The 26,118-nt window shown below is 39.5% G+C and overlaps 1 protein-coding gene across 4 annotated transcripts in view; it reads left to right on the top strand.

Moving 5' to 3' along the window:
• SH3KBP1 (SH3 domain containing kinase binding protein 1) overlaps positions 1-26,118 on the top strand; it is a 231,854-nt gene that overhangs the window by 162,899 nt on the left and 42,837 nt on the right. For all 4 annotated transcript variants that reach the window (XM_063342720.1, XM_063342750.1, XM_063342729.1 and 1 more), the window contains 2 exons: positions 2,291-2,366; positions 12,171-12,265. In XM_063342720.1, coding sequence (XP_063198790.1) covers positions 2,291-2,366; positions 12,171-12,265 — 171 coding nt within the window. The remainder of the gene's footprint in view (positions 1-2,290; positions 2,367-12,170; positions 12,266-26,118) is intronic.

Raw genomic sequence — 26,118 nt, 5'->3', positions numbered from 1 at the left:
CTTGAATGAATTGCAACTCTTGCAAACACTGCTTCCCAACCTGTCTTCTAGCTCCCAACAGAAGTACATGGATGGTATCCTCTTTTCTATTCCTAAGGAACAGAAAAGCTTCCCCATGCTGATTTATCGCCCCTGCAGGCATTCTTTCTGAATGAGCAGATGAATGAATGTTTTCAATCATGGCACTTGCATCTGCTTCTGTAAATTAAGAAATTACATTGCAGCATGCCCTTCCCACTGGGATACACTAGTTCCTTCCACTTTGCCCATGATTCTTTTGCTGTGACTTTTAGCTTGTTAAATTTTAGCTTGTTGTGGGTTTATCTGGGTTTTGGTTCCATGGCATAAGACCAATGATTCATGTATGATAAAGCAATTACCAAATGCTTTCCTTTTAATTAATAATTCTTGAATAACAATTCCATTTTAAAAAAGGAAAAACTCCCCTGAAATAAAGTTTCTGGATATTCCTTTAGTAAGCATTCCTTTCTGAGTTAAATAGCAGTGCAGTTTAGAGTATGTGCTTTCATAATTTTCCAAACAAATTTATGAAGCAGAACTGTGAATAAAGGTTTGATCATGAATGAGCATGTACTGAGATGTGCAGCTATCTTGAACTGCTCTGTTTGCCTCTGAACCAAAAGCTGTCTTCCCCGTCTTGCTTTCATCTGAAGGCATTCTGTGGTTTTATCTGTGTGAATGGACATTAGCTTCACAATCGTCATCATATCTTTTCCAGTCCAGTTTTCACTGCTTTCCAGCTACATCTCAGGGCCAGCTCTTCACCGTCATCCTTCTTGACTTTAAGCTTCTTCAGCACAGCCAGGTCATGCTCTTTCCTTAGTTTTGCCCTCTTCTGCTTTGCGGGAATCTGTCTTCTATTTTTCTCCCTAATTGCTGCTTTGGATAATGCTCCTTGTCTCTCATTCCTACCTCATCAAAGAAGTTGGGAAGTTCTGTAGAGTTTTGTTGTTGATCTCTCTTCCCCAGCAGTGCATGAACTGCAGATTGTGAGTTTTAAGGTCATCAGAAGGTCAGTTGTTTCTGCTGCCCTCTGCAAGTTAAATTGGACACTTTGGGGTATTGCAGTTCTTGGTTTGTCTTACTTGTCAACGCAAATTCTATGACTGTCTTGTGCACAACTCTCAAAACCACCTCTCTTCCAGAGGTGCTCTTTTTGCCAGCCTAAGATCCTAGTGTGTGTATTTTACTCCTTTTTATAGAAAAGTTTTGACACATTCAGTGTACAGAATTGCTAATATGGAGCTCTTCATATTCTTTATACACCTTGAAATTTTCCAACTACTTCAAGTGCTGTACTCCTATTGCTTCTCATATTGACCAGTGTTTTCCTCATGGTCCCCAAGGGGTTCTCAGTGCCTTCAAGACTAAATCGTAGCTTTCTTGTCTCTTAGCTTTTACTCAGAAGACCACTGGAGTATGGAGGAGGTTTTGTGGTGTTTATGCATACCTTACCAGCAAAGGATGTTGAGCTACAGCTAGGGCTTTTGCGTACTCATATCTATATAAACAAGTAAGAATTACACTTAAGTCCTCAACTACACGTGGATGGGATTTTAAAGCTTGACAGCTTTCTTGACAGGGAGAAAAGCCGAGAGAGGAGATAGCATACATATAGTTACTGATGAAGATACATAAAGGTGAATATCACTAATTGTATTTTTATTTTGTTGGGGACAGATAATTTTTGTTTACTGTTCTTTCAGCTTACCTGTTTGAGGCTGATTATTGCTTATTGTAGTGCTTCTCTGTAAATTAGTTATTTTTGCTCAAAATAAACAAAAATGTGAAGCATTTAAAGAGATGTTGTCAACTTAAAAATCACACTTGATACAGAATGACTGAAATGAATACTCTTTGTATGGACAGAAATCAAGGGTTTTTTCCCCCCAGTCTTCTTTCAGTTTTACTTTTGGTACTGAATAGCACCGTTCTTTAAGTAATTTCATCACATATTCAGTCCACCAATGAAACTTCTGTGAGTATTCCCCGAAACGGTGTTAAGGAGTTAATGTTTAAAAATGTTAGTAACCATTTTTTACAGGGAAAATTTGAGGATGACATTTTTGTGAATTCTTTATAATTTAAAAAAAAAAGCTGACAAACCCCCCCACAGACAAACCTAAGTATACTTTAATTTGCCTCTGTTTCTTTACTGTCTTTTTTCAATTCCTATATTTTGTATTTCCATTACAGTTTTTTATGTTGTCCAACTTCAAATTTTAATTGAACCTGCAAATTTTAAAGGAGAATAATTATTTTTTTTCAGAGTGTTGGGAAGAAATTACCTCCAGCCACAGCAACTCAGGAGCCAACAAAAATAGAAGTGGACAGCAGAACAAAAAGTAGGTTTCATAGTTTTTTCTTCTTTGCACTTTGTGCTGTTAAGCCTCTTAAAAGCAAGCTGAACACTTTTCTCTGGTTTTGGCTAAAAGCGTGTCCTGTATATATGAAAAGCGATGATGCAGATATATTTAGGATAAACTTTTAAGTAGGCGGTACGTAGACAGAATGCTTTGATTCTCAGAATCGTCTGAATTGTTTTTGCTCTGATAATCCTACCTCGAGTTTTCTGCCACCAAAAATCAAATTAAATTGCATGATCAGCTTTCAGCCTTGAGGTTACTTCAGAATTAATCAGAGTTGAGTAAGATCCAGCTTCAGGCTGTAACTTGTAGGTGGGTCATAGAAAAATATTCCTGGTTGTGAGTGCCCTTACTTTTTCCTCTTTTTTCTTTCTTTATGTAGCAGAAATAATCTGTGTGGGTGGTATAGTTTTACAGGGAATTAACAGCGTCCAAGAACTTCAGTTCTGTTTTTTCAATACTTTGTAAACAAAAGACAATAATTAAATATTTTAGGCATGTCTCAGTGCTAGGGAGACATACGTAGCTACCTTACCAAATACCTTACATACATATTCCCTATCTTTTGATTTTATTTCTATAAAGTTACAACTAAATGTTATGGATTCTGGTAGAAAAGAATACAAAGAAAAAGAACATAGCCATACCTTAGAAAAAAAATTGAGTATAATATAAAGTGTTGAGTTTTTAAGTCTTGCACAGTCCTTCCTCCTTCCTTTTAAATAGTTAGCAGGTAACGTTTTGTCTCAGTACTGAAACACATACAGACATAGGAAGGCAAGCATCTGGAGCAGCAAAATAGGGGCGGTCTGAGAGAAGTGTGTGATTTTGACCTGCTTTACCACGTTTTCAGTTCAGAGTTGCAAAAGAGCCTAAAACAACTTTTAGCGAGTCACTGTCCATTAGCTACACCACACTAATTGACTTGCTGCATCCTCTTACCTTGTTCCCCTTGTGACACAAGGCTGTTAATGGGAAGTACTGCAAGAAGTCAATTGCCCTGAGTAAGTGAGAACTTGAAATACCAAAAGATGTGCAAAATGGTAATGACAGGCTCCTGAATGAAAGTGGTTTGGAATTACCTTTCCTAACCTGCAGCTGGAGCAGGCTAAGCTGACCTGAGGGTAGGTGCCATCAAAAGGGGTGATCCCATGGGCTTTCCCACCTGCAACACTAACCCTTGTGTGGTAAGCCAGGCTGGGAAACAGCTGCCTCTGTCCACATCAGCTTATACTTCTGACATAAAACTGCTCACTAAATCACATCCCAGGGTACTGGGCTTTCATACTTTTCCCACTTATAAACAAATGTGGAAACCTTCTGAACAGTGGTTAGAGAACTGTACATTCTACAGTGACACACTGAGCTCTGGTTGACACAGACACACTTCTTCATCAACACTTTCAGGGTCTGGTTGGTTCTTCTTTCACCTATTTGTCACTTCCCTTGGATACGCCTTTTTGGTTAGAAAATCCTTCTTCTTTTGTTGCCATCTGTTTTCACCATGATTGTGTGCAAACGTTCAACATCCCTTTCGCCAGAACTAGTGAGGAGGATGAGCTACTTATTTGTACAATGTATTTGCATGTTCTGTGAATTTTACCTCAACTTTATTATTTGGGATGTTTTATCTTTCCTGGAATCTCGGGTGCCTCAGTAGAATTTTAGACATCTCTGTTCTTGCTTGGGAAAGAGAAACACATGTATAGGAAGGTCTGATATAATGTAATTACACGTAGTTGTCTGAGCCTCAAATGGCATCACAGGAGCTACTTTTCAATCAGTTGAAGTTGTCCTTCATTTAAATTGAAAAACCTTTCAGTGAAAATTAAACATACTTTATTCTAGTTTGGTTTTTGATATAGGCAGAGGAATAATTTTTTCGTAATACAGTTAATGTCTGATAGCCAGACATGAACAGTATGATCAGAGTCTGGCATAGAACTATGATCTATCTAGTATTGGTCATTTCTCCAAAATCTAATTTTTGTTTTCTCCTAAAAACTTACCGAAAACGAGCTTGAAAAAGCATTGAATGCAGGGAAGTTTGCAGTCTCAGAAAACTGATGAATGTCCTAATTACAGTGTTCAGCATAAAAGTATCATTACACCTTGGACCTCAGCTACTTTCACTTTTGCCTCGGATGGTAGGGTCCCAGTCTTCCTTGGAGTCTGTAACTGCTGAACAAAACAGATACTGTGCCCTTCTCCAAAGAAGTAGCAAGAAGTAGAAGATCCATAGATTGAGCTCAGTATGGAGAGGGGGCTTTTGGATATGTGATTTAGATTCCCTTGAGATTACTGCTGGAGATGTCTGCTGCGAGCAAGAGAGAAATTACATTCGTAGAAGAATAATACAGTTTTTCATCTTTCACATATTTCTTTCCATGACTGATGCTGTTATTCCGTAGTCTCAACTGGATAAAAAATGCAGTAGTACTGTGAAAGAGCCCGCTGAGAGAGGAAAAGGGGAGCAATATCAGCTTCCGTCTGTGCCCACAGGGGCTTCAGCATGGAGTGATTGTTGCTGACTCTTTTCACATCTTGATTTGAGTCTGCTTTTTTCCTATAGTTTTCTGATGCAACAGGGCAGTGATTTGCAGCAAGGCACTTGATGTGCTTACCATTTGCTCTTAGTACATGCGAGATGGCCTAAGTTCTGCAATGGGATGAGTTGGTCAGAACAAGAGACAGAGCAGTATGTTCCATAGATGCATCTCCCAACAATATGCTATGTAAATCTCTCTCAAAATTGGGCTTAAGATTTTGGGGAATAAACAGATGACTCTTCAGGGCCAAAGAGGACTTTTTGCTCGAAGGGAGAGCACAGTGAAGCACAAATCCTTACATAGCTTGAGTGTTTCCTTGGAAAACATCGCTAACCTTTCAGGAATGAAAGAATGCATCTTTGAAGAGAAGAGGGGAGAGCTGTGTGGTTTAGTTTTTTGGGAGCCCTAGACTTACAGGGGAATTATTCTGCTGTTGAATTTCCATCTCTCTTAGGTAGCTGGGATGGCACATGCATACGTGTGTGTTCATAATTCTATCTCTGAGGTGAGATTTATTTTTTTTCTATGAATTAGCTTGCTTTTAGTTCAAGTGGCTTGCGGTGAAAAAGCTATATTGTAGAAAATTCATATGCATTTTTAAGTAGCTCTGTTGGGTTCTAAAATTTAGCAAAGCAAAAACATCCACGATGACTGAGAGCGCTACTGCGAATTACTGAGATTGCAAAAATGGAGTATAAATAAACAGATAACAAAACAGCAAAGGCAGTAAGTCGCAGAATGCATTGATCACAGCACTTAATTTGATTGCTCCACTCACTATTTACTGTTTGTGTTAACCTATTGCCTAATAGGAATACCAAAATTCTATCAAGCGACTAATCTTTTTGCATGATGGTAGAAGGTATAAGGAGTAGCTGAATCTAGATTAATGGGGCCCTAATTAGTTCTGTTTCTATTTTTTGTTTGATGAGGTGCTGTTTTGACAGTTTGTGAAGTTCAGTGAAAATATTTATTAGTGCAATCCATTTATGAATCTTGAGTGTAGCAATTAATTGTAAAACCAAATTCTGCTGAATGTAGTGTTTGGATTTTTTTCATCTGGTTTGTGGTTTTGGTAACGATGTAATTTTTCACTAGATTTTATACATTTTATGTCATTTCACAAACATTCTATGAGTGATAGTTAAAGAGGGGAAGCTTAAGCTCAAGGAATACTACTTTAATGCTGCTTGTTTTCTTACTTAGTTTGTGTCCGTATCAAGGGGGAAATATTTAAGCCTCAAAAATCAACTATACAGGTTTGTTGTTTGTTTTACTAAAAATAAATAAATAACCAATTTCTGAAAAGTTAGAAGGGTGAATCCAGCTCAGTGGTTAGGTTATCTGAGATGGAGGAAATTTTGCCGTGGGGTGGAACTGTTCTTGCCTGACATAGAGCAGAGGTAAGAGGAGGAAATTGTGTCATCCTGGCCTAAGAGGAAAGAGTCACTGTCCCCTGTGAAATTTAAGCTTGAAGGTATGTTTGTCTGTGGACTGCTTTCTTGAACATCACAGCTCAACCTAAGAGTGTGGCAGAAGAACCAATAGAAGAGACATGCTTCTGAAGTGAACAGGGTCCACTGATACAGTAAATGGGAGTTTGCTCAGTTCTGGTTTGAACAGTATTTAACCATTCTCTCAAAATACAAACAAATTAATTTACCTGATACAGTACTGCTGGACCCCAAGCCCTATAGAAGGTCTATACGTTTATATCAGTGCTTTACACTGCAATTGTAAATACATATTGAGCCACTGAATTCTGTGGGCCAAATACAGTGCTTGCAACAGCCTAGGTAATGAAGCAGCTGTATTTTGCAGGAATGCTGTCTCTTGCTATTGTTCTCCTTCTTTGAGGCAATGATTTTTTGCAGGGCCTGAGACTGTATCAAATAGGCTGCATTTTGAACTCAGGACAGACTGTGGCACATAAGGTGCTGAACAGAGATGCATGTCAAGTACCCCCATAAAATACCCAGTTCTTTTTAGAGGATGGCCCCTTTATAGTAGTTAGGATGGTCCCGAGACATTTTTCTCAATGAAGTGTGGGCAGTGACAGACTACTTGTGACAAATATCTAGTTCTTTGCTGCTGCTTTTTCTTCCAACTTCTGAGCTACGAGGACAATGCTGGGAAGGGGAATTGCATGTCACCCTGGGCCCCTGGAGTCTGTCAGAGAAGCTAGCAACAGCTTTGTCCTTCCTTACAAAGGACAGGACTAGGATGAATGTGGGCAGAGAAGTACTTATTGTTGTGTCATCATTGTACCTAGTCTACTTGGAACAGTACAATTCAAAAATCACAGGAGGTAGCCAAGGGTACATATTTCCAAATAGGATTGTACCTGGCCCAAACCCTCTTCAGTTCAGAATATGTCAGGCCAGAAGCTGAACATCCTGGGTTAGATCCAGCCTGTTTGAGATGTCGGATATGCTGTAAGATTTATCTGCTCACTCGGTTCCCTGTGCAATGCCTACAGCAGGTTGTTCTCCTTTGCTTGGGAGGAGCTGTGAGTTTGCAGGTAGAGACTCTGTGGTCTGACAGAGTAAATTATTGTTGAATTAATAAATGAGGACTGAAAAGCTCATGAATATCATCTTTTCTACTCCCTTGCCGTTGCCAAGATTTCTGCTATTGGGGGTTTATTAGCAGATAGGTTTTTAAAATGTCTTCAGGTCAGTGGAAGAAAGAGAGGCTTCTGGAAGAACCATCTGTGATGTATAAACCCAGCCTTGGATGTCAAATGTAAAAATGAAATTTATCATCTACAGTTGAGGGATGCTTAATATTGGTATCTTAGTTTGAAGCTTTAATTTGGCTTAAGTCTGTTTACCAGGCCTGTAATAGGATATATTATTTTGACCTTTAGGTTTTTGGTGGGTTTTTTTCACTTGGAAAACACCCAAATTCAGCAAGTTCCAGTTGGTCTCTACAGTGCCGTGTCTGAAATTAGTATTTCCTTTTATCTTTTCTTCCTTCCTATCTAAACATAACTATTGAAATTAAGTGTTTCTACATCCTCTTGCGGTATTGTGCTCTGCTGAGTAAGGACAAATTTAGTACCAAAGTGACATAACCTATTAGATTCTTCTCTGCTTCTGTTAGTCTGATTTTAAAGATTCATATTATTTTGAGTCCTGTTGGCTTTGTTTTTACTTACTTAAATCTTGTTAGTCTACCATTCCCTTAGGAGAAGTTTGAAAGCTGACTTTGGTCACTTACATTGTTCCAAACTCATCCGTACTGTTGAGACCTACTCTGTTGCCGCATGATCCACAGGGCCCTTGTTAGGCAGAGGAATACACTGATTTAGTGTATGTCAGTGTAAATTGCACTCGGGGAGTCCAGTCTTATACTGTACATAAACCATGAATTTTTTCTATGGCTGTACCTTTACCCTGTGTTCTTGTGCCAGCTTTCAGAGTACAGGGAGGCTGTGAGCCTCCCGCAGCTCTCTCTTGTATCTCTCACACGTGGCTCTTCATGAACTGCATCAGCATTTGTCTGAGCTTAAGATCTGGGTTTTGATATTTTTCTCTTCTTTAATTCCTTGTTTCTCTGCTATCTGTATATTAAAAAAAAAAAGCTAAGATCTTGGTGGGGAGGGCAGATAGGTCATGGGAGGACAGAATTCTTGACATCAAAACTAGAAGGCAAAAATGTGTAGCCATTTGTTATGTGTGAAAGACTAGGAGTTCTTTGGTTGAAGTCTTGCTGCTTTTGACAGCCACTTACTGCGAGATCCACACTGACGCATACTTTTAGAGGAAAAGCTTAAAAAAAAAAACAGAAAAAAAAGAGCACTTTAGTGATTTTCAACTGACTTTTTCAGATGCTGAAACCACAACCTTCTCTTTACTCTTGTCTGTCAAGGTCTTCATCTTGAAGGACGATTCAAATTTACAGTCTTCAAACAGCAAGGGGGAGCTGAGGGAGGATTGCGTTATAGGACCTGGGAGACACGAGACCCCTGGAGACACTTGCTGTTCAAAGCATTCTTTAACCTGAAACAGATGGGATTCATCCACGCCTTGGGCAAGAGCTGCACCACTGGCACCCTTTCAGAATAGTACCGTTACTGTGGTATAGTGGCTGTTCTCTGTTGATTAGCTGTGCGTTGAGCTTAGCTTCCCATCTAATCTTGAGATTATACAGTGTATAGATTATATCGTGAATGGAGGAACAATTTATGTACTGGAGAATGGATACTCAGGATATTCCTTGTGCTCAGGTGGTGTTTGCCTCTAGGAACCCAGCCTGACTTCTGTTCTGTATCCCAAAAGAAGAGGTGCTAAGCTTGTTTCCAGTAACCAGAGACTTCCCTGAGTGTGCAGCACTTAGCTTTTTTAGTACAGTATTCTATCTACATCACCTTTGTACTAATTCACTGAACCTGTTATTTAACAGAGCTGTTTTTCGGGATGTGAATGCTCTTAGAATAGGAAAAAGACCAACCATGATTATTTAAGGGAGCATACACACTGAAGTGTTAAAATGTGCTGAATCTCATGTTTCTCTTACATGCTGCTCTACATCTACCTGACTTAAGTGTCAACTTTCTACCAGCTTTTACATAAAATGTTATTATACTGTCTTGAAGACAAGACAGTGAGTAGGTAAAACATCCTAGCTGGTCCATGAAGAGAAATCCAAACCCTTTCTCCAGAATGCAGCAAACTAGCAGTTTGACATGCCTTTCACTGCCTGAAACCTGAGTTGTGACGTGGTGGTTCTCACATGTCCAGTCATTTGTCAATGTTACCAAATATTTATTTGACAGTGTTCCCTGCTCTCAGAAACAGCAGAAGAGACTTATTTTTCCCTTGCTGATATTTTTTTCAAAGGTCATGTTCATTGTCTTCATCTGACTCTTGTTTCTTCAGAGACATCAGAGGCGGGGTATGGTGGGTTGACCCCAGCCAGCAGCTAAGTTCCACTTATCAGCCACTTTCTCCCCCATACAGGAGAGAACAGGGGGAGCAAAAGTAAAAACTCATGGATAAAGACAGTTTAATAGGTGAATGAAAGAGGCAAAAAAGAGGTGATGCAAAGGCAATCATTCACCATCTACCAGAAGTAGATGAGCGCCCAGCCAGTCTCTTAAGCAAGGGCTACCTTCCAGACAAACATCCCCCAAAGCCCACCCTTTTTTTATTGCTGAGCAGGAGGTTATTTGGCACAGAATATCACCTTTGCTCAGCTTGGGTCAGCTGTCCCAGCTGTGTCCCCTCCCGGCTTCTTGCCTACCCCTGGGCTACCTGCTGAGGGGCAGAGTGGGGAAAAAAAGAGAAGACCTTGGCTCTGTGCAGGTACTTCTCAGCGATAGCCAAAACACTGGTGTGTTATCAAGGCTGGTTTAGTCACAAATCGAAAATACAGTACCGTGTGGGCTGCTGTGAACAAAATTAACTCCATCCCAGCCAGACCCAGTACAGGGTGGGTCCAGAAAACCAACTGCTAATGATCGTGGATAAGTTTAAATTTTTGTGTTCAGGAAAATAAATCTGTAAGGCCTAAGAAAGTTCATTGAAGTAGCGCCACATAAAACTCATGCCATTTCTGAGTGGCAGTGTGAGAGCTGGAGAAGACCTTTCCTGTTTCATTTCTCAGGCTGATTGTGCTTACAGCCAGCAACCCTTCACATGCACATGTGTTGACTGCCTACTTAAGGCTGGTGTTCCTGTCACTAAGCTTTAGCAGTTAGGATGCAGCTTCTGAGTCAGAGGCCTAAATTTTGGTATAGCCGTGTGAGTTTGGTGCCTGGGCTCCAGTAGATCCCAGTGGAGATCTGTCACTGCTGTCCAGGCAGTTCAGAGCATGATTCAGCAAATGGAATGTAGGTGTCTGCTCTTGGGGTGAAGAGCAGCTCTCAAGGCTTTGCTCCCTTTAGTGACTTGCTCTCCATCGACTGTAGCGCAAGTGTAGGCATTGATATTGTCGGTTTCTAACATCAGGTGCCCGAATCTAAATCCAGATAGTAGGCTCAGCCCTGGGGCTGAAATCAGTAGCTTGCATCTGGAGTTGTTTGAGATATCCCAGGGTATTTTGGCTTGCTTCCAGCTGCCAGGCCAGAGGGACCTCGCTCTTTCATAGGTTGTGCATCGTATCTGCCAACCACGCAGGTGCCTTACTTACTTACCAGTGCCTGAAATGGCACCTAGTGTCTGGGCAGCTGAACTGACCACCCCGGTGGAGCCTCAAATCCCCACAAGTGTGATAATGCTGGTTCTCTTAACAGTAAATATAAAGAAATAAGTCCTCTTTTCTCAAATTAATTTAGATTTCCGTGGCCTGCAAGTACCTGTTTCTCTGCGTCAAGCATGACAGTTGACTAGAGGTAGAGGTCATCAAAATTGAGACATTTAAAGTGAGGTGAATACTTCTACAAAGTTACCTGCCTTTCTACAATGGGTCTGGTAATTTCTGTGTGTGTTTCTTGGGTCTTTTTAAGCCTGCTGTCTTAGAGTATCACATATTTTTATACATTATTTAACAGCTGGAATACATATTCCCTTTTTATTTGTAAGACACATTGACATACTTGTCTGTTGCACAGCAACATGTTGTAAGTAACTGCTTTTCATGACAACTGCCTTTTATGATTTCTGAGTAGGAGTGCTGGCTGCTGTATTTTCCAGATGAAAGTTGAGATGATGCCCTTATTATAGATGGTAGAGGGAAAAGGGGAGAGGAAACTTAGACTAACATTCAAAACTCTTCTTTTATGCTGGGTGTACAGAAGGTTTACTTATGAATGCCTTTACATTTATTAATGTATTATTTATTATTTTATCATCTTTATAGATTCAGAAATACCTGTTTTCTTGCACACCAGGAGATAGATAAGCTATGTCGACTTACTGCATTCTTTATGCTTCCAATTTATGTGATCTGGTGGAAGGCCATACCAGTGGAACTATCGAAGCATGTGTCAGATACAGGCTTACTCTAAGGAAAATGATTTGTGGCAGGTTGCTGTCTGGAGCAATTTCATTTGAGATAAGGGTTCTAGGGGCTTCAGCACTGACTCCCTGGATGACGTGTGCAGGAATGCTCATCAGTGTGCAGTTTTTAAAATATTTCATACTGTTTATGAAGGTCTAAAAGAGAAAGATGGCAAGAAAATAAAGCAGCACAAAGACATGCTTGTGGAACATTTTATGAAGATTTTCACCCTTGGACAAGCAGTTGTTATAAAGTGATAATTTATCACATTGAATGTTCTTCCTTTCAGCCAAGGAGTACTGCAAAGTGATCTTCCCGTATGAAGCACAGAATGATGATGAACTCACAATCCGAGAAGGTGATGTCGTCACACTTATCAGTAAGGTAAAAGCAATATTTTTCTCCTATAACTAGGGATCCAGTTTTTAAAATCATTCAATTGCAGTAAAACCCCTATTTGTGCCTTTGGCAGTGTCCTTCCTAAAACAACGCTAGTTTGACAATGAAGCATTACATAGACTTCAGAGCACTCTTCACCTCTCTTCCTCTGGAGCTTTAGACCCTTACCTTGATAATGCTAAGTGAAGAACAGCAGATGTGCACTCTTGAGTTCACAAGTTTCAACAATTAATTTTAATTTGGATGTGCTGGCAGATCTACCTAAATTGTAAATTGATCCCTGTAACAGAAATAAAAGCCTAGAAAATAAACTGGAAGACTCAAGAAAGCAGCACCTTTGAACATCTCTGTTAGGCATGTGAGTTATCTTTCTTGTAGGAATTGTGAATTAGATTTTTTGAGTTAGATGGAGATAATGTGCCTAAATGAGATTAATGAACTAAACACTTATTTAAAATGTAGAAACCCTTAAAACTATGGTAAAGTGTAAAAAAATTATAAAACAGAAATTAAATAATTTTAGATCTGTGTTCTTTTCTTTGAAATTATTCAAGATTAGGAAAGAAAAACCATTGCCAGGGCTTATACTAAATCTCCAAAAAACTATACCATAAGATGGTGAGTAAACAGTTGGTTTTCTTTTAAAAGAGCTGTGCACTGTGTTACAAAGAACAGATTATAGTTTAGGTGCACTTAAATTTCCTGCTCGTCTAAAGATTTTACAGTTTGTTTAAATGTTTTTGACTGATGGACCATAAGTATTTGGGAAAAGAAAGCTGCAAACTAGAAAAGGCTGTGGATTTTGCATGATGAATAATTGTAATGATGTGCACAATAGTGCTGTTGGTTTTGCTTATATGAAAGTAAAAGATTGAATTTTATAATTGATAAGTTTAATCAGAAATTGTTACTTGACTGAGCAATTTGGCACCTTGGGGAAAACCCCAAGAACCTTGAGAAATACATCTGGGGCAGTGTTTGCAACATACTAAGCCATTTGCAATCCTAGAGGACGTTCTTTGTCCTGAAGAATATAGATGTAACTGAAGAAAAATAATCTGAGGTTTGGTAGGAAGAGAAACTTCAAATTTAAAAAATAAGTTGTGTACATTGAATATCCTTTAAATGACTTGCCCTCGGTGACTGTTTTGTTTAGCTTGTCTTGGAAGCTCTTTGGCTTTGCCTGATTTGGAATGTTATTGTGTGAGTATTTAACAGCGTCTCTGATCATGGAAATGGCTCTTAAGATGTTGTTCCTGTCCACTTTACGCTTTATTGACCAGGTTGACCAAATTCTCTGGGAGGGCTGGTCTCAGGTGCAGCTGTGTTCTTCAGTATACAGTTACTTTACTGAGGTTTCAATATGAGATTTCATTTGCTTGCTTTTTCCTGTTTTCTTCTTCCTGCTGCCTCTGCCCCCACAATGGAAGGATATTTGTCTTCTATAATAACCGAGCTGATGATTTGACTGAATTGGTCAGATTTCCCAACCATGCAGTGAGAAGTTTGTCAGTGTGTTCTCTAGTATATGCCCCTGTCCTTCTGCTCTCCAGCCTGATGGTATCAAGCCACTGCAGACATTTTATTCAGTTTTCTTCTTTTTTCTGTGGTATGTCATATGTCTATGAACAGCTACATAAAACCATGCCTCTAGAGAGCGGGGGATCTCAATGCAAAAAGACTTGGCATTTCTCCATGGGTGCTTTTTTATGCTGTGTCTGAACTAATCTAAGATACTGAAGAAACAGTGCTTAACAAGCAGTCACTTTGTCGATCCTTTTCTGGGTTGCAGACCTCATTGCAGTCGGGCTTATGGGGGTTTTTCATCTGTTTTTAACACATAGTTTAAAAAATAAAATTCAAGTGATATGCAGTCAGGGCCCTTGCTGTAGAGTTCTGAAAACAGTGGGGTCTCCTCCATGCTCTACCATGCAATATAGTAACTTTATTTTAGTCCAAATCTTCTGAAGCATGTGTCTGTTGTAATTTTTCTTTTAGTCAGGAATGACAAAGTCAGCCTCACCTTTCTGCGCACTAATGATTTCTGCTAGAGAGTTGCCTTTTACCTGGAATTCAAATCACCGTGCTTAGAGAGTCCTTTCCATAACCAGTTAGTGATCCATACTGACTAAGAGGAATTAAATAGAAATATATTAAGTACTTCAGAAACTGTTACAATGGTTTTGCTTTGCCTATCAGATTACAGAGTTTCTTTTAATCTATTTGCAAGACATTGCTTTGCAGGGTTTGCTTTCTGTGCTGTATAGCATTAGACAAAATTTATTCTTCCCAATTGCCTAGACCAAGGAGAGAAGATTGTTACTTTTAAAGAAAGAGATAGGTGTCATAGTACTTTGTACAATCACAGATGCATTATCATAAAATAATGTATTTTGTTGAAATCACTAAAACCAGAAAGTTATACAAATTCTCAGTATAAAAAATCCCTCACTAGGCTAATCTGTTTTCACTGTCAGATCTATAAGAATGTTGAAGACTCACCATTTTAACGCATACTGAATTTGCATTTAATTGAAAACAGTGACATTCACGAGAATGTGTGGAAGTGGCTGAAGTAATAAGGAGTGAGTGACACAAGAATGGGAGAGAAAGCTCATGAAAATAACGCAAAATGCATTACAAGAATCTTAGAAGTGTGAAGATGAGATAGCACCTGATGGGTGCGAAGAGGAAGGGGAGTGATTTAAATGAGCAAAATGGTAAATTACTAGGAGAGCCTGCACGCACATCTGAGAATATGTGCATGAGGAAGCTGTTAGTCTGGTATTCATCTTAAAATGCTAAAACTTTATTTTGTGGAAAGAATTGCGAAGGAGTGGTATCAGTAAATGCAGAATTCGAAATCACCGTTCTAACAATTCCCCTGCAGATAAAAGAGATAAGATTATATCAGATTTCTCTCTCTTCTTCAGCTAAATTAGTTGTAAAAGTCTCTTTGTCAAGATCATGAAATATCTACCTAATATAAAGAACAAACCAATATTTTTTGCGGAATCTGTTTCAAGTTCTCACTCTGTTTTGATGGATGTTGAGATCTTGAATCAAAAACTGATCAGACCTTTCCTGTGGGCCTCTATGTATGATAAGGGAATTTGAATATCTGAGTTTTTTTATGAAATAGCTAAAAAGTACTTTGAAGGGATTTGCTGAATCACAAGTGAATTTGCTAGTCATTGTAGAGCGTGCTGATAAGTTTTGTTTAAAAACTGAAGTGATTCAGTAGAGGCAGGTCGTTTACTGGTCAGAATGTATGTACAGTATGTATTTTGGGAAATATATAGGGAAGGATGGCATTATGCAAGAATGATAGCCAAAAATAATTGCTGCTTAAACAGCATATTGAATAATTTTTTTGATGAACTGCATAGGCCTAAATCATGGGAAAGGTACACAATGAGATAGAGTCCAAACATATGGTAATAAGAGTTGTTTTCTCATTGGTTAAAATTTACCTAAAAGACTACAAGAAAAGCAGAAACTAACTTCACAGAAATGTATTACAAAAATTTCTGGAAAAGATTTTTTTCTCTCCTCCTTTTCCCTGGTGAAGCAATAGGTAGATAGATATCTTGCAGATACATAGAAAAGAATTTATTTATTAATTACTGGAAATTAAAGTGGAGAAATGGTAGTCCTGTAATTCCTTCATGCAAAATATTTAAAGATAAAAGACCAGAAAATATTGCTTAGAATTGTAAAGGAAGGTAAAAACGTCATCTTCCAGGCAATAAAAGAGTAGACCTGGTACCTTTGCTTTGCAAAAACGGGTCTAAGAAAAATACATCTTTGGAAGAAAGAGACCAAAAGGCAAAATACAGTAATTTTACTTGTACAGTTAAGGTGATTGTTGGGCAATTTGATGATAAGATACATTCATAAACAGAAAAGATATGAATTACAAGAGCCATGAGGTTGACCCTATAGGTTGTTCTTTGTAACATCAGACATTTGTGTTCCTTAGGTAATTTTTTTAGTGTCTTCAAAATGTTCCTGACAGCATTTGGATAAGGACAAGAACACTGGTAGTGACTGCACTGTGCATCTGAAGGAGAGTGGCAAACAGGGTTTTATCATGCTCAAATATTGATCTTGGAGATTGTATTTGTAATAAATAGAGTCACTTTTAAGCAACAGAAGATTCATGTGACATTTTCAACTGTCATCTTGGAAATCTTTTAGGATTTTTCATTTTAGACATAGCTAGTGTAGGCTACTTTCCAGTGCTAATAAAGATTCTTTATGCAAACACTACAAATTTCTTAGCAGCTTTAATAAATTCTGACAAAATGTAAAGGATTCTTGAGATTTCACTGGCATACAGAAAATGACCTGTGAGAGGAGTCGATGGTAATAGCTAAATAATTTCAAAGCAAATACATCAAGCACACACTGGCAACTGTGCACTCGTTTGAAAGCAAATGCAAGACTGTGAAAGATTTCATTGCACTGCATCAATATACGTGAGCTCTAGGCAGTAAAGACCACTTTGTTGCCAGGAATGAAAATGGTCGGGATAAATAAAATTAAATACTTCAAAAATCATTGCAAATTTGAAAAGCTGACAGTAATAGAAGGGTATCCTCACCTGAACCCTTATTATCGGAGTAGGAGTTGTGGAGGGCAATATCAGCGGCAATTCTGCTAATTCTGAGTTTATAAGATGTTGAAGTTAATAGATGTCAATGTATTAGCTGGAGTAATAATCTTGTGCCTTACTCTGCATGTCCAACCCAGCTGTCCCTCACCCTCCATCTACCTGGATTGCAGAGCTTTTCTTCTCCCGCTGGAGGCTAATAGCTGAATATGTGGCATTAGTGGTAGGAATGCATTGCACTGATGTGATGGATGAACATAATAGGGGGTCCTTTCTGATTTTGCAAAGGAGCTTTCGTGAGGAGGCGAGTTTAACAGAGGGCGTCCAGCCTCCTTGGGGATTCATCAAAACTGTCTGAAGGATTAATGAGGTGAAAAAGAAAGCAACAGCGGCGTACAGCCTCCCAAAATCTCGCTGATGCTTTTCAAATAGTGCTGGGCAAGTTGAGGCATTGGTATCATGAAAGACACCACAGACTAATGCCAGTCACTAGTGGAAAAACTTACTTGACGAATTATCTGCTCCAGATATTTAATGACAATCCAGATATTTAGTGGCAATCCAATTTGTAGTGCTTAATTCTGTATTGGGGGAAAAAAGAGCCATAAATTTAGTTCCTAAAAATAAGCATAATGGCAGTGAGTTTTTGCAAAGATAGTATTTACTTTTGCTGTTATTGTTAATAATTTACTGTGAGATTTGTTGAGATTTGTCGTTTTCAAAATGCATGCGGTATATTTAGTAAGTCCCTGCCCTGAAGCACATGCAATCAAGCGGTAAGACAGAAAAGTAAGTACAAGTGAATAGAAGGGTATAAGGAAACAATGAAATGAGGTTCGGTCTGGATACTCTCTTTCATAATGTCACATTTTCACTGTTGCAGTGACTACTCTGTGTGTTTGTCCGTGTTAAGAGTATGGAATCTGTCCATATGCGGAGCGCTTAATATTTTCCAATTTTTAGGGTAGTCATTAGGTGCTTAATTTCATCCTCACTCTATTTATAGACAGTTACCCAAGTGTGGACCTTTTGCCAAAACAATTCGCCCAGTTTTCTCTCTTATAGCATCTTTAAATGCTCATCCTGGTGCAGGAGGTAATTGTTCAGAGCACTTTCTTTAGCTGAGCGATTGCCAAGGAGAACTCGGCTGGGTAGGGCTGTGAAGGAAAACAGCTGCTCTAACGGACGCAGGAGGCTCCTAAAGGGATGAAGTTAGTAAGTGCTATGTACAAGAGTCTTGCCAGTGAGTTGAGGCCATGAGCAGGGGAAGGAGTAGGAACTGGGCGGTGTGATAGAGGAGGACGCTAGCTGATGCTTAATTGACCATTTTGCTAGCTTGTGGTGTCTCTAGAGTAGAAACCTGTCTGTTTCTGCATTTATTTCTATGGAGGGGGGTTCATTGCTGAGTTTTTCTGTACGCTTTTAATTACAAACAACACACACATACTTTACAACCCTTGGTTATAGAAATATGTGGGGGAATTAGAAGACTTTCAGTTTCTCTTTCAGTATGAGCAAGTAGGCAGATAATATCACTCATTTTTCTATATTAAGATGAAATTTTTGGTATTTTCCACTCTATAGGTAAAAAAAAAAAGCATCATAATATGTGAGGATTTGAGGTCATTAAAAATAAAGCTTATTGGCCAAGAAAACAGAAATTTTTAAAGCAGAAGTATGGTGGCTTAAGGTTGTCTCTTTTGAAAGAATGGAAGAAGTTAGTCATGTTTCACGTTAGTCATTCAGGTAATTTTGGTTTTCCTTGATTGACAGATAAAAGCTTTTATCACGTTTTCAGAAATGAGTCTATTAATATAACAATACAAAGAAAATTAGGTTATGCAGGGGAAAATACAATCTATTTTAATAAAACATAAAAAATGGTTTTCTGTCAGAGCAACACAGTGAATTTTTGTTGATACTAAATATTTGGTCGCACAGATGCCCCTATTTGGGGTTTTAATACATGATATTTTGATCATTTGTAACCAACTTCTGCAACAATCATGCATACAGAAACTGAAAGGAATACAGTAAGTAAACATCAAAGATTGTCCAGCTTTAAAAAGCTTTTATGATAGCTTTAAGAAATCTTTTATCGTGTTTTGTGTTTAAAGAATAGCACATAAGCAATAAAGGCGCTAACTGCTTGCCTTCGGAAACAAACAGGTATTTCCCTCAGAGACAACAATACCATAAAGTGTCTCAGTGCATGCCCTTTTCTCTCCTGAGATAACCATGAATTATTCAGCACATCTTTCGCTGTACCTAATAGCCGTACTTAATTTGCTTTCTGTGTTCCTTGCCCCCTACACTGTGCTCAGCACCAGTTTTTCCCCCAAGACCTCCTGCCTCCTTAGCTGATTAAGAAACCTGCTCGTACCGAAGCTGCTGATTTTATACAAGAAATTATTTTGCAAAGGGTGCATGCTGGGGGTGCACTTTTACATGATTGATGGTAAGTGGCTGCTGAAAGGAATGGTTCTGCTCCTTCCCTCTTGCCTTGATCTGGCAGCCTTAGCCACAGGACATGCAGGGACATGCGAGTAGGAAAGGGTGCTAGGAGGAGCAGGATTGCCCCGGCGGTCAGCAACCTGCTGAGGGACTCACTTAGCAGTGACTTTTCCCTGACCTGAAACTTCCCTCTGAAGGTTTTGACCTAATGGGAATAGAAGGTTTGGATTTTTGCTGGGTTTCGAGCCATGGTGCTGCAGGATGTCAACTGGAGAAGGAGAGGTCCTGCAGAAGGAGACCCTTTTGACATGCTGCTAATGTCTGTGGCAAGTGCGTGGGGTAAAACTTGTGTCATTGCGTAGAAGCATGAGTATTTCCTCATATGAGTTATATAAAGCAGTTATACAAAACTTGTGAGGACACTGATGATCAAATAAATATGTGCATTTTCTAAAATGATTTTATATACTTAGTAAGTTACAGAGAAAACAGACTGTGAGCAGTTGTCCTCCTATTTTTTGTCTTGCCTGAAGCTTGTCCTTGGCCAAGCCTTTTAAATGTTTATAAATAATTTTTTAACACTTATTTGTATCTTGCAGCATTTCTTGGCTGCTGTGATTAGCAATGTGGCATTAAGTAAGGTCCATGTAGAGATAAAGCCCGACAATATGTTTAATAAGGTACTAGGTGCATCTTACATTTCACTGGTATCTTTAGAAACATTACTGGGACACTAATGTTTGAGCTGAGCACTTAAATAAACGGTGAAGCCTGAGATTAGTACAAGGGAGAGGGCAGCAGCCAGCACTTGGATTTTCTTCTTGTTAGTACATTTATAAAAATTATTATTTTTATTTTTTTTTTAAGTAAGAGAACTGAAGTTCTCTTTTCCTGTTCTTGTTACCACTGATTGCAGTGCTACAGCAGTGCCTTCAGAGGAAAGGATTCTGTTGTTCCTGGGAAGTCACAAATTTGAATTTTGATGAATGGAAGTTCATGCCAAGCTATGTAGGTAAAGTGGCAGGATCCCCCATGCATGCAATGCTTGAAGATTTGCATCATTTGAAAAGAGTTAGGTTTATTTCTAAGTATGTTCAATACAGCCAAGCTAATCTAAAAAGGTGACATATTTTAAGATAAAGAAGGAAAGAAATTTTTCTCTGCCCTGTGCTTACAAAAGATATCACTGAAATGCTGAGGCATCTGGAAAACTGTGATTATTGCTCACAATGTGGGCTTCAGACTCACTGCTTAGCTTCATCCTTTCTTTTATCCTGAATGCTGGGTTCACCTGCTGGTTTGATGGTATTATCTGAAGTCCAACCTTTTCAGACTAGGGAGAGCTATTTAAAGGGAAAGTAAAAATGCACATATACTGCCAAGTAATTAATAATTGTAATTAGGACCCCGGTCCTAAGATGTCTGTCATGTAAGTAGCAATAGCATTAAATAATCCTTCAAATGTTTTGGTTTATGTTTTTATAATCTTTCTAAGTACAAAAAATGTAATTATGTAAATATTATATCTTGGCTTATCAGAGGCATAAATTGTATCTGTTACTAGCACCACCTTTCATGTTTGTGTTGGCTAATTTAGTTTTAATTTGAGTATTGGAGTACTAGGGTTTTATGACGTGGAACATATTTATTTCTCCGTGATATTCTGCTGACTGAACACTGCAAGTGAAGTGAATCCCCAGAAGAGATTGTTTTGTTCTATGAGCAATGTAATTTCTCCTGTTTGTACAAACATTTCATGAAAGCATTTCAGCTTCATTACTGATTAAACTATTTACTCACAGAGTTTAAAGGCAAAAGCTTAGATTTAGCCTGAAACAGATTTAACAAACAAAGGATATTGGTCTGCTCTAATCTAATGTCCTGGGCATTGCAGGTCATTCATTATTCTCAGCCAGTTTCTTTTTTTGCAGGGCCCAGTAATTTGGGCCAATTCTTGAACACTGTGTCTTCTGGAGAGGTACCTTCTTGTGCCTTCCAGTAAAAAACATTTTCTGGAAAGAGTAGTGTAACGACAGCTGAAATAATGTCTAATTTCTGATGGTCTCTCCCATTTCCTTCCATACAATGATAGCAATTCTTAGTAGAGCATTGGAGCTTATGGATAAAGAAAAATTTATCTGTTTGACTTTCTAAGCTTTAAAAGATGCTACTGGTGTTATCAGATGTAGGGTTCCCTATGGCTTGGGCATGAGAGCTGCCAGGAGCTGGGCAGGGATCCGTGCAGGATTTGGGGCTTTTGGGACACAGGCTGAGGACCTGAGCAGGATCAATCCCCAGGTTAGGGGCCAAACAGAGACCCAGACTGGGAGGTTTCCTCTCATGCTTTTCTTCCAGTATTTTTTTCATAAAATGGGTGTTCTCTGGGAGTGCCTCAGAAGACTAATTATCTATTGGACTTCTCTTTTATCTAAATGATCTTGGATTAGGTAGTTGTTGAGAGATTCATTCTGCCTTTTTGCCAGATTTTAAAATTAAGTTTCTTCAAAAGTGTTTAACGAATTTTGCACTATGCTTTAAGGTCTCAGTCCCAATAACTGAGCTTAATAAACCTTGATCATTTTGAATACAGTCTTACGTAGCACAAGGTGGGTGAAGTGTAAGCCTCTGGTGAGATGCTTTCCTTCAGTCATAGGTGAGTGTCAAGCTCAAGGGTAGCCTTGGCTGCAGTGATCATGAAATGGTTGAATTCAAGATCCTTTGGGCTCCAACCTCACCACCCAAGTTGCAGGATGTAAAGGCAGGGTCTATGAGAATGAAGGAACTGCCCACTGTAAGAGAAGATCAGGTTTGGGACCATCTGAAGAACCTGGTGGATGAGAAGCTCAACATGAGCTGGCAATGCCCACTTGCAGCCCAGAAAGCCAACCGCATCCTGGGCTGCATTAAAAGAAATGTGACCAACAGGTTGAGGGAGGTGATTCTGCCCCTCTGCTCTGGTGAGACCCCACCTGGAGTACTGCGTCCAGCTCTGGAGTCCTCAGCACAAGAAGGACATGGACCTGTTGGAACAGGTCCAGCAGAGGACCACGAAGATGATCAGAGGGCTGGAGTACCTCTGCTATGAGGACAGACTGAGAGAGTTGGGGTTGTTCAGCCTGGAGAAGAGGAGGCTCCAGGGAGACCTCATAGCGGCCTTCCAGTACCTAAAGGGGGCCTACAGGAAGGATGGGGAGCGACTCTTCATCAGGGATTGTTATGATAGGACACGGGGTAATGGCCTCAATTTGAGAGAGGGTAGATTTAGATTGGATTTCAGGAAGAAATTCTTTCCTGTGAGGGTGGTGAGACACTGGAACAGGTTGCCCAGGGAAGTTGTGGATGCCCCATCCCTGGAAGGGTTCAAGGCCAGGCTGGATGGGGCTTTGAGCAGCCTGGTCTAGTGGGAGGTGTCCCTGCCCATGGCAGGGGGGTTGGATCTAGGTGATCTTTAAGGTCCCTTCCAACCCCAACCATTCTGTGATTCTGTATTTTACCAAGTTTTGTGAGAATTTATGAAGACTCTAAAATAAATTCTTTGCTAACTTTTAAAATAAAGTTGGATTTTGAGAATGATATGTCTTGGTTTCAGCATCGCGATATTGAATGTAGTAAGAAATTTTAAAGAAACATTCTTGAATATTATTACATTGCTTTTTTCACCCAGTTTTAACATGATTTTGCTATTTCGCCTCAATAACAAGTTTGTATTAATGAAGATCTGATGTGATGTGAGGTCAGGTTTTGTTTATTTCAATTTATTTATTTATTTATTTATTTTGTTAATTTCAAAATTACCAAAATAATGCTGATCTTTGACACTTGTTTTCACTGAAACTTTTCCGTATATATTTATATATTATATATATTCATTAAGAGGGTAAAAAAAAAAAAAAAGTAGACGTTTCCCCATGCATTATTGGGTTTTCCCAGTGATGTCACACCCCACCTTTAAAAAACACAGGGCCCGGCCTGTGGCCTTCTCCAGCATTTGTGAGAGTTGGGGCCCCTTGGCCCCAGCGCTGCAGTTGGGCCTGAAGTCAGGCAGCGGTGCTGCCCCACAGGTCCCCTGCGCGGGTGGGCTGAATGGCTTGTCCTTCAGATTTGTTTTTTTGAGGCCTTTAATCCTCAAATTCAGTAGCCCTTATATATTACATGTATCTCTGTGTGTATGGATGATGTCTTGGTAAGTGCTATAGACATATTTGTTCACGTTAAAGATGGTTTGTTTTTCTTTAAATTACAAGGTTGGTTATCAGTTGTGGAAAGACTGCTAGAGAGATGCTTACAATGAGGGTAGTAATAACGTAATGTGCAGCTGCCAGCATAGGAGAGCTGACACATGAAAGCTCTCAGGCCAAGTGTAAGAGGTATTCATGGCTTTCTGAATATGCGAGTTTACCAGCTCAACATTCTTCTTGATGAGAACCAACTTTACAAGGGCAGAAGGAAAACAGACATTTGATGAATACAACTGCCAACTGCTGGCCTTTTTGGTTTTTTCCAATTATGCAAAGAACTATGTATTCTAGTGGGAATTTCTGTGAAACTGTGGTATCCTACCACAAAAATTTCACTTTTTCAAACCCTGTACTGTTATAGTGTCTCTCAATACTCTGAATAGTCTGAACTTTTACTTTGTATATTTAGCTTGACAATTGTATATTTTAAGCTTAGTAGTCTATAAATCCTGAATTAAAAAGATAATTTTCATAGGCCATTTTTTAGAAGGTCTCTGTACATCTACTTGCCCAAGTAGAAAATTTATTTGAGCATTCCAAGAGTATGCATACCACAGTATATGCTTTGCAGCTACCTTTTCTGAGGACCTGCTTGTTCTTGTTTTTGGCATTGCTTTTTATCCTAGCTATAACGATATGTTTCTAGCTATGATTAAATGTTTCTTTATCAAAAATTTCAATCAGAAAAGCTGAAAAATGAAGCTATGGCTTCATATTTTAGTAGTATTGCAAAGTAGCAGCCCATTCAGAGGCCCAGCCTGTGCAGTGATCTGCTCCCTCAGGAAAACAGAAGTCCTATTTACAGATGAAAAGATCATCTTTTTTCAGATTTATTTCTTCAAGGGTTTACACAGCTGCAGTTACAGTCGTGCATTGGAGAGAAAATGAATATATAGCTTGTTACTTTGTTTTGGGAGCTTGGGTAATAGGAAAGACCTCACATTTGCTTTTACCTACAAAATCTTCCTGCTTTGCTAGGGACGGCTTGGAAGATAAGTCGGGGAAGGGAGGAGATGAACCTGGGGCCGTGGCACTCCCTGAAATGGTCAGTCCTTCCGAAGGTAGCAAGAGATGAGGGAGCGGGTGCTGCCTTCAAGGCCTGGTTGCTTTGGAGGAAAAGGCAGGAAACATCCTTGCCCCTAAAATAAATGGAAAATGTGGCTGAAGCTGGGGATACCTGCCTGGCAGTAAAATTGCTTCTGCATCTCTTGCACCATTTTATTATGCCCCTTGTGCGCTGCCAGCTGTGGCAGTGCTGGACTTTGCGGAGTGGCTGAATAGATTATTTGGGCAGCCCTTACCAGCCTTGCTCTGACTCTGTCAGGTTTCCATGTATGTTGGTAAAGCTGTAGAAGTTGCTCAGCTGTGGGTAGGTTCCCAGTGAGTATGAGACAGCTGCTCATGCTGGAGAGAGCAATCTCCAAGCATTTGCAGCCGGCTTCAGCGATGACCTGGATACAAGTCCAGGGGGTTTCTGAACAAAGGCAAGAGAAAATTACAGTTATAACTGAACAGAGAGCCATGTAGCTACTGTTTTTTATTTAAGTGGTTAAGAACAGGTTTTTAGCACATGCTAACTCCCCTGTAAGTGGCTTAAAGAAAAAAAAAACAGTAAAATAAAGCATAGTAGTTGGAAGAAAACATAGTTTGGCATATGCCTGACATTTAAATTATAGTAACCGTGTATGTTTTGTTGACCCCTAGAAAAATAATGAAAAAAATCCACATCATGAGTTTTTATTATGAACATATTCACAACCAGAACTGCTGCTTCCCATTTTGAGAGAAAGTGCTGGTTGCCTTCATGATCTTTTCATCCAGCTTGGGCCTATAGTTCAAGGGTAGTAGCAGCATGGGCTAGGAATAAGCCACTCTGTAATAACCAAGTGTGGTGGGTTGACCTTGGCGGGACACCAGGTGCCCACCAGGCCACTCTGTTACTCCTCTCCTCCTCAGCTGGACAGGGGAGAGAAAATATAATGAAAGGCTCGTGGGTTGAGATAAGGACAGGGAGAGGTCATTCAACAACTACTGTCACAGGCAAAACAGACTCAACTTGGGGAAGTACCCTCCCCCAGTACCAAAATCTTGACATGTAAACGCAATACACCAAGCCTGGTTTTTAGGAGAAGAGGGCTTTGTCTAAAATAAAACACCCTCTGTCTTTAGGATATGTGAAACTCCTGCCCACTTGGAGCAGAGGCAGAGGCTGTGAAGCTGTGAGCGATTCCAGGAGGGAGAGTTCAGTCATGTTTGCGTGACAGGACAATCTGTCACTGTCAGGCTCATAGCTGGGACACAGCTCGGTGTGAGAGAGTTGTGTAACCTGCCAGGTATGAACTTAGGTCTTTTAATTTCATGGTCTTGAGTGTAGTATCAGCTAGTAAAGCAAAGATTGTGTTAGTGGGGGACTGACAGCTCTGCCTTATCAACCTCCGTTGTCATCTCTTTTACCACCAAAGAAAACCAACACTGGTGTTTTGACTGAAGGGAAGTTTGTGTTTTTGTCTTGCAACCAGCTGTACTCCTCG

This window comes from Chroicocephalus ridibundus, chromosome 1 (assembly GCF_963924245.1).
Source record: "Chroicocephalus ridibundus chromosome 1, bChrRid1.1, whole genome shotgun sequence".
Classification (NCBI taxonomy): Eukaryota; Metazoa; Chordata; class Aves; order Charadriiformes; family Laridae; genus Chroicocephalus; species Chroicocephalus ridibundus.
Note: the sequence above shows the minus strand (reverse complement) of the source record. Positions and strands in the feature narration are given on the sequence as shown.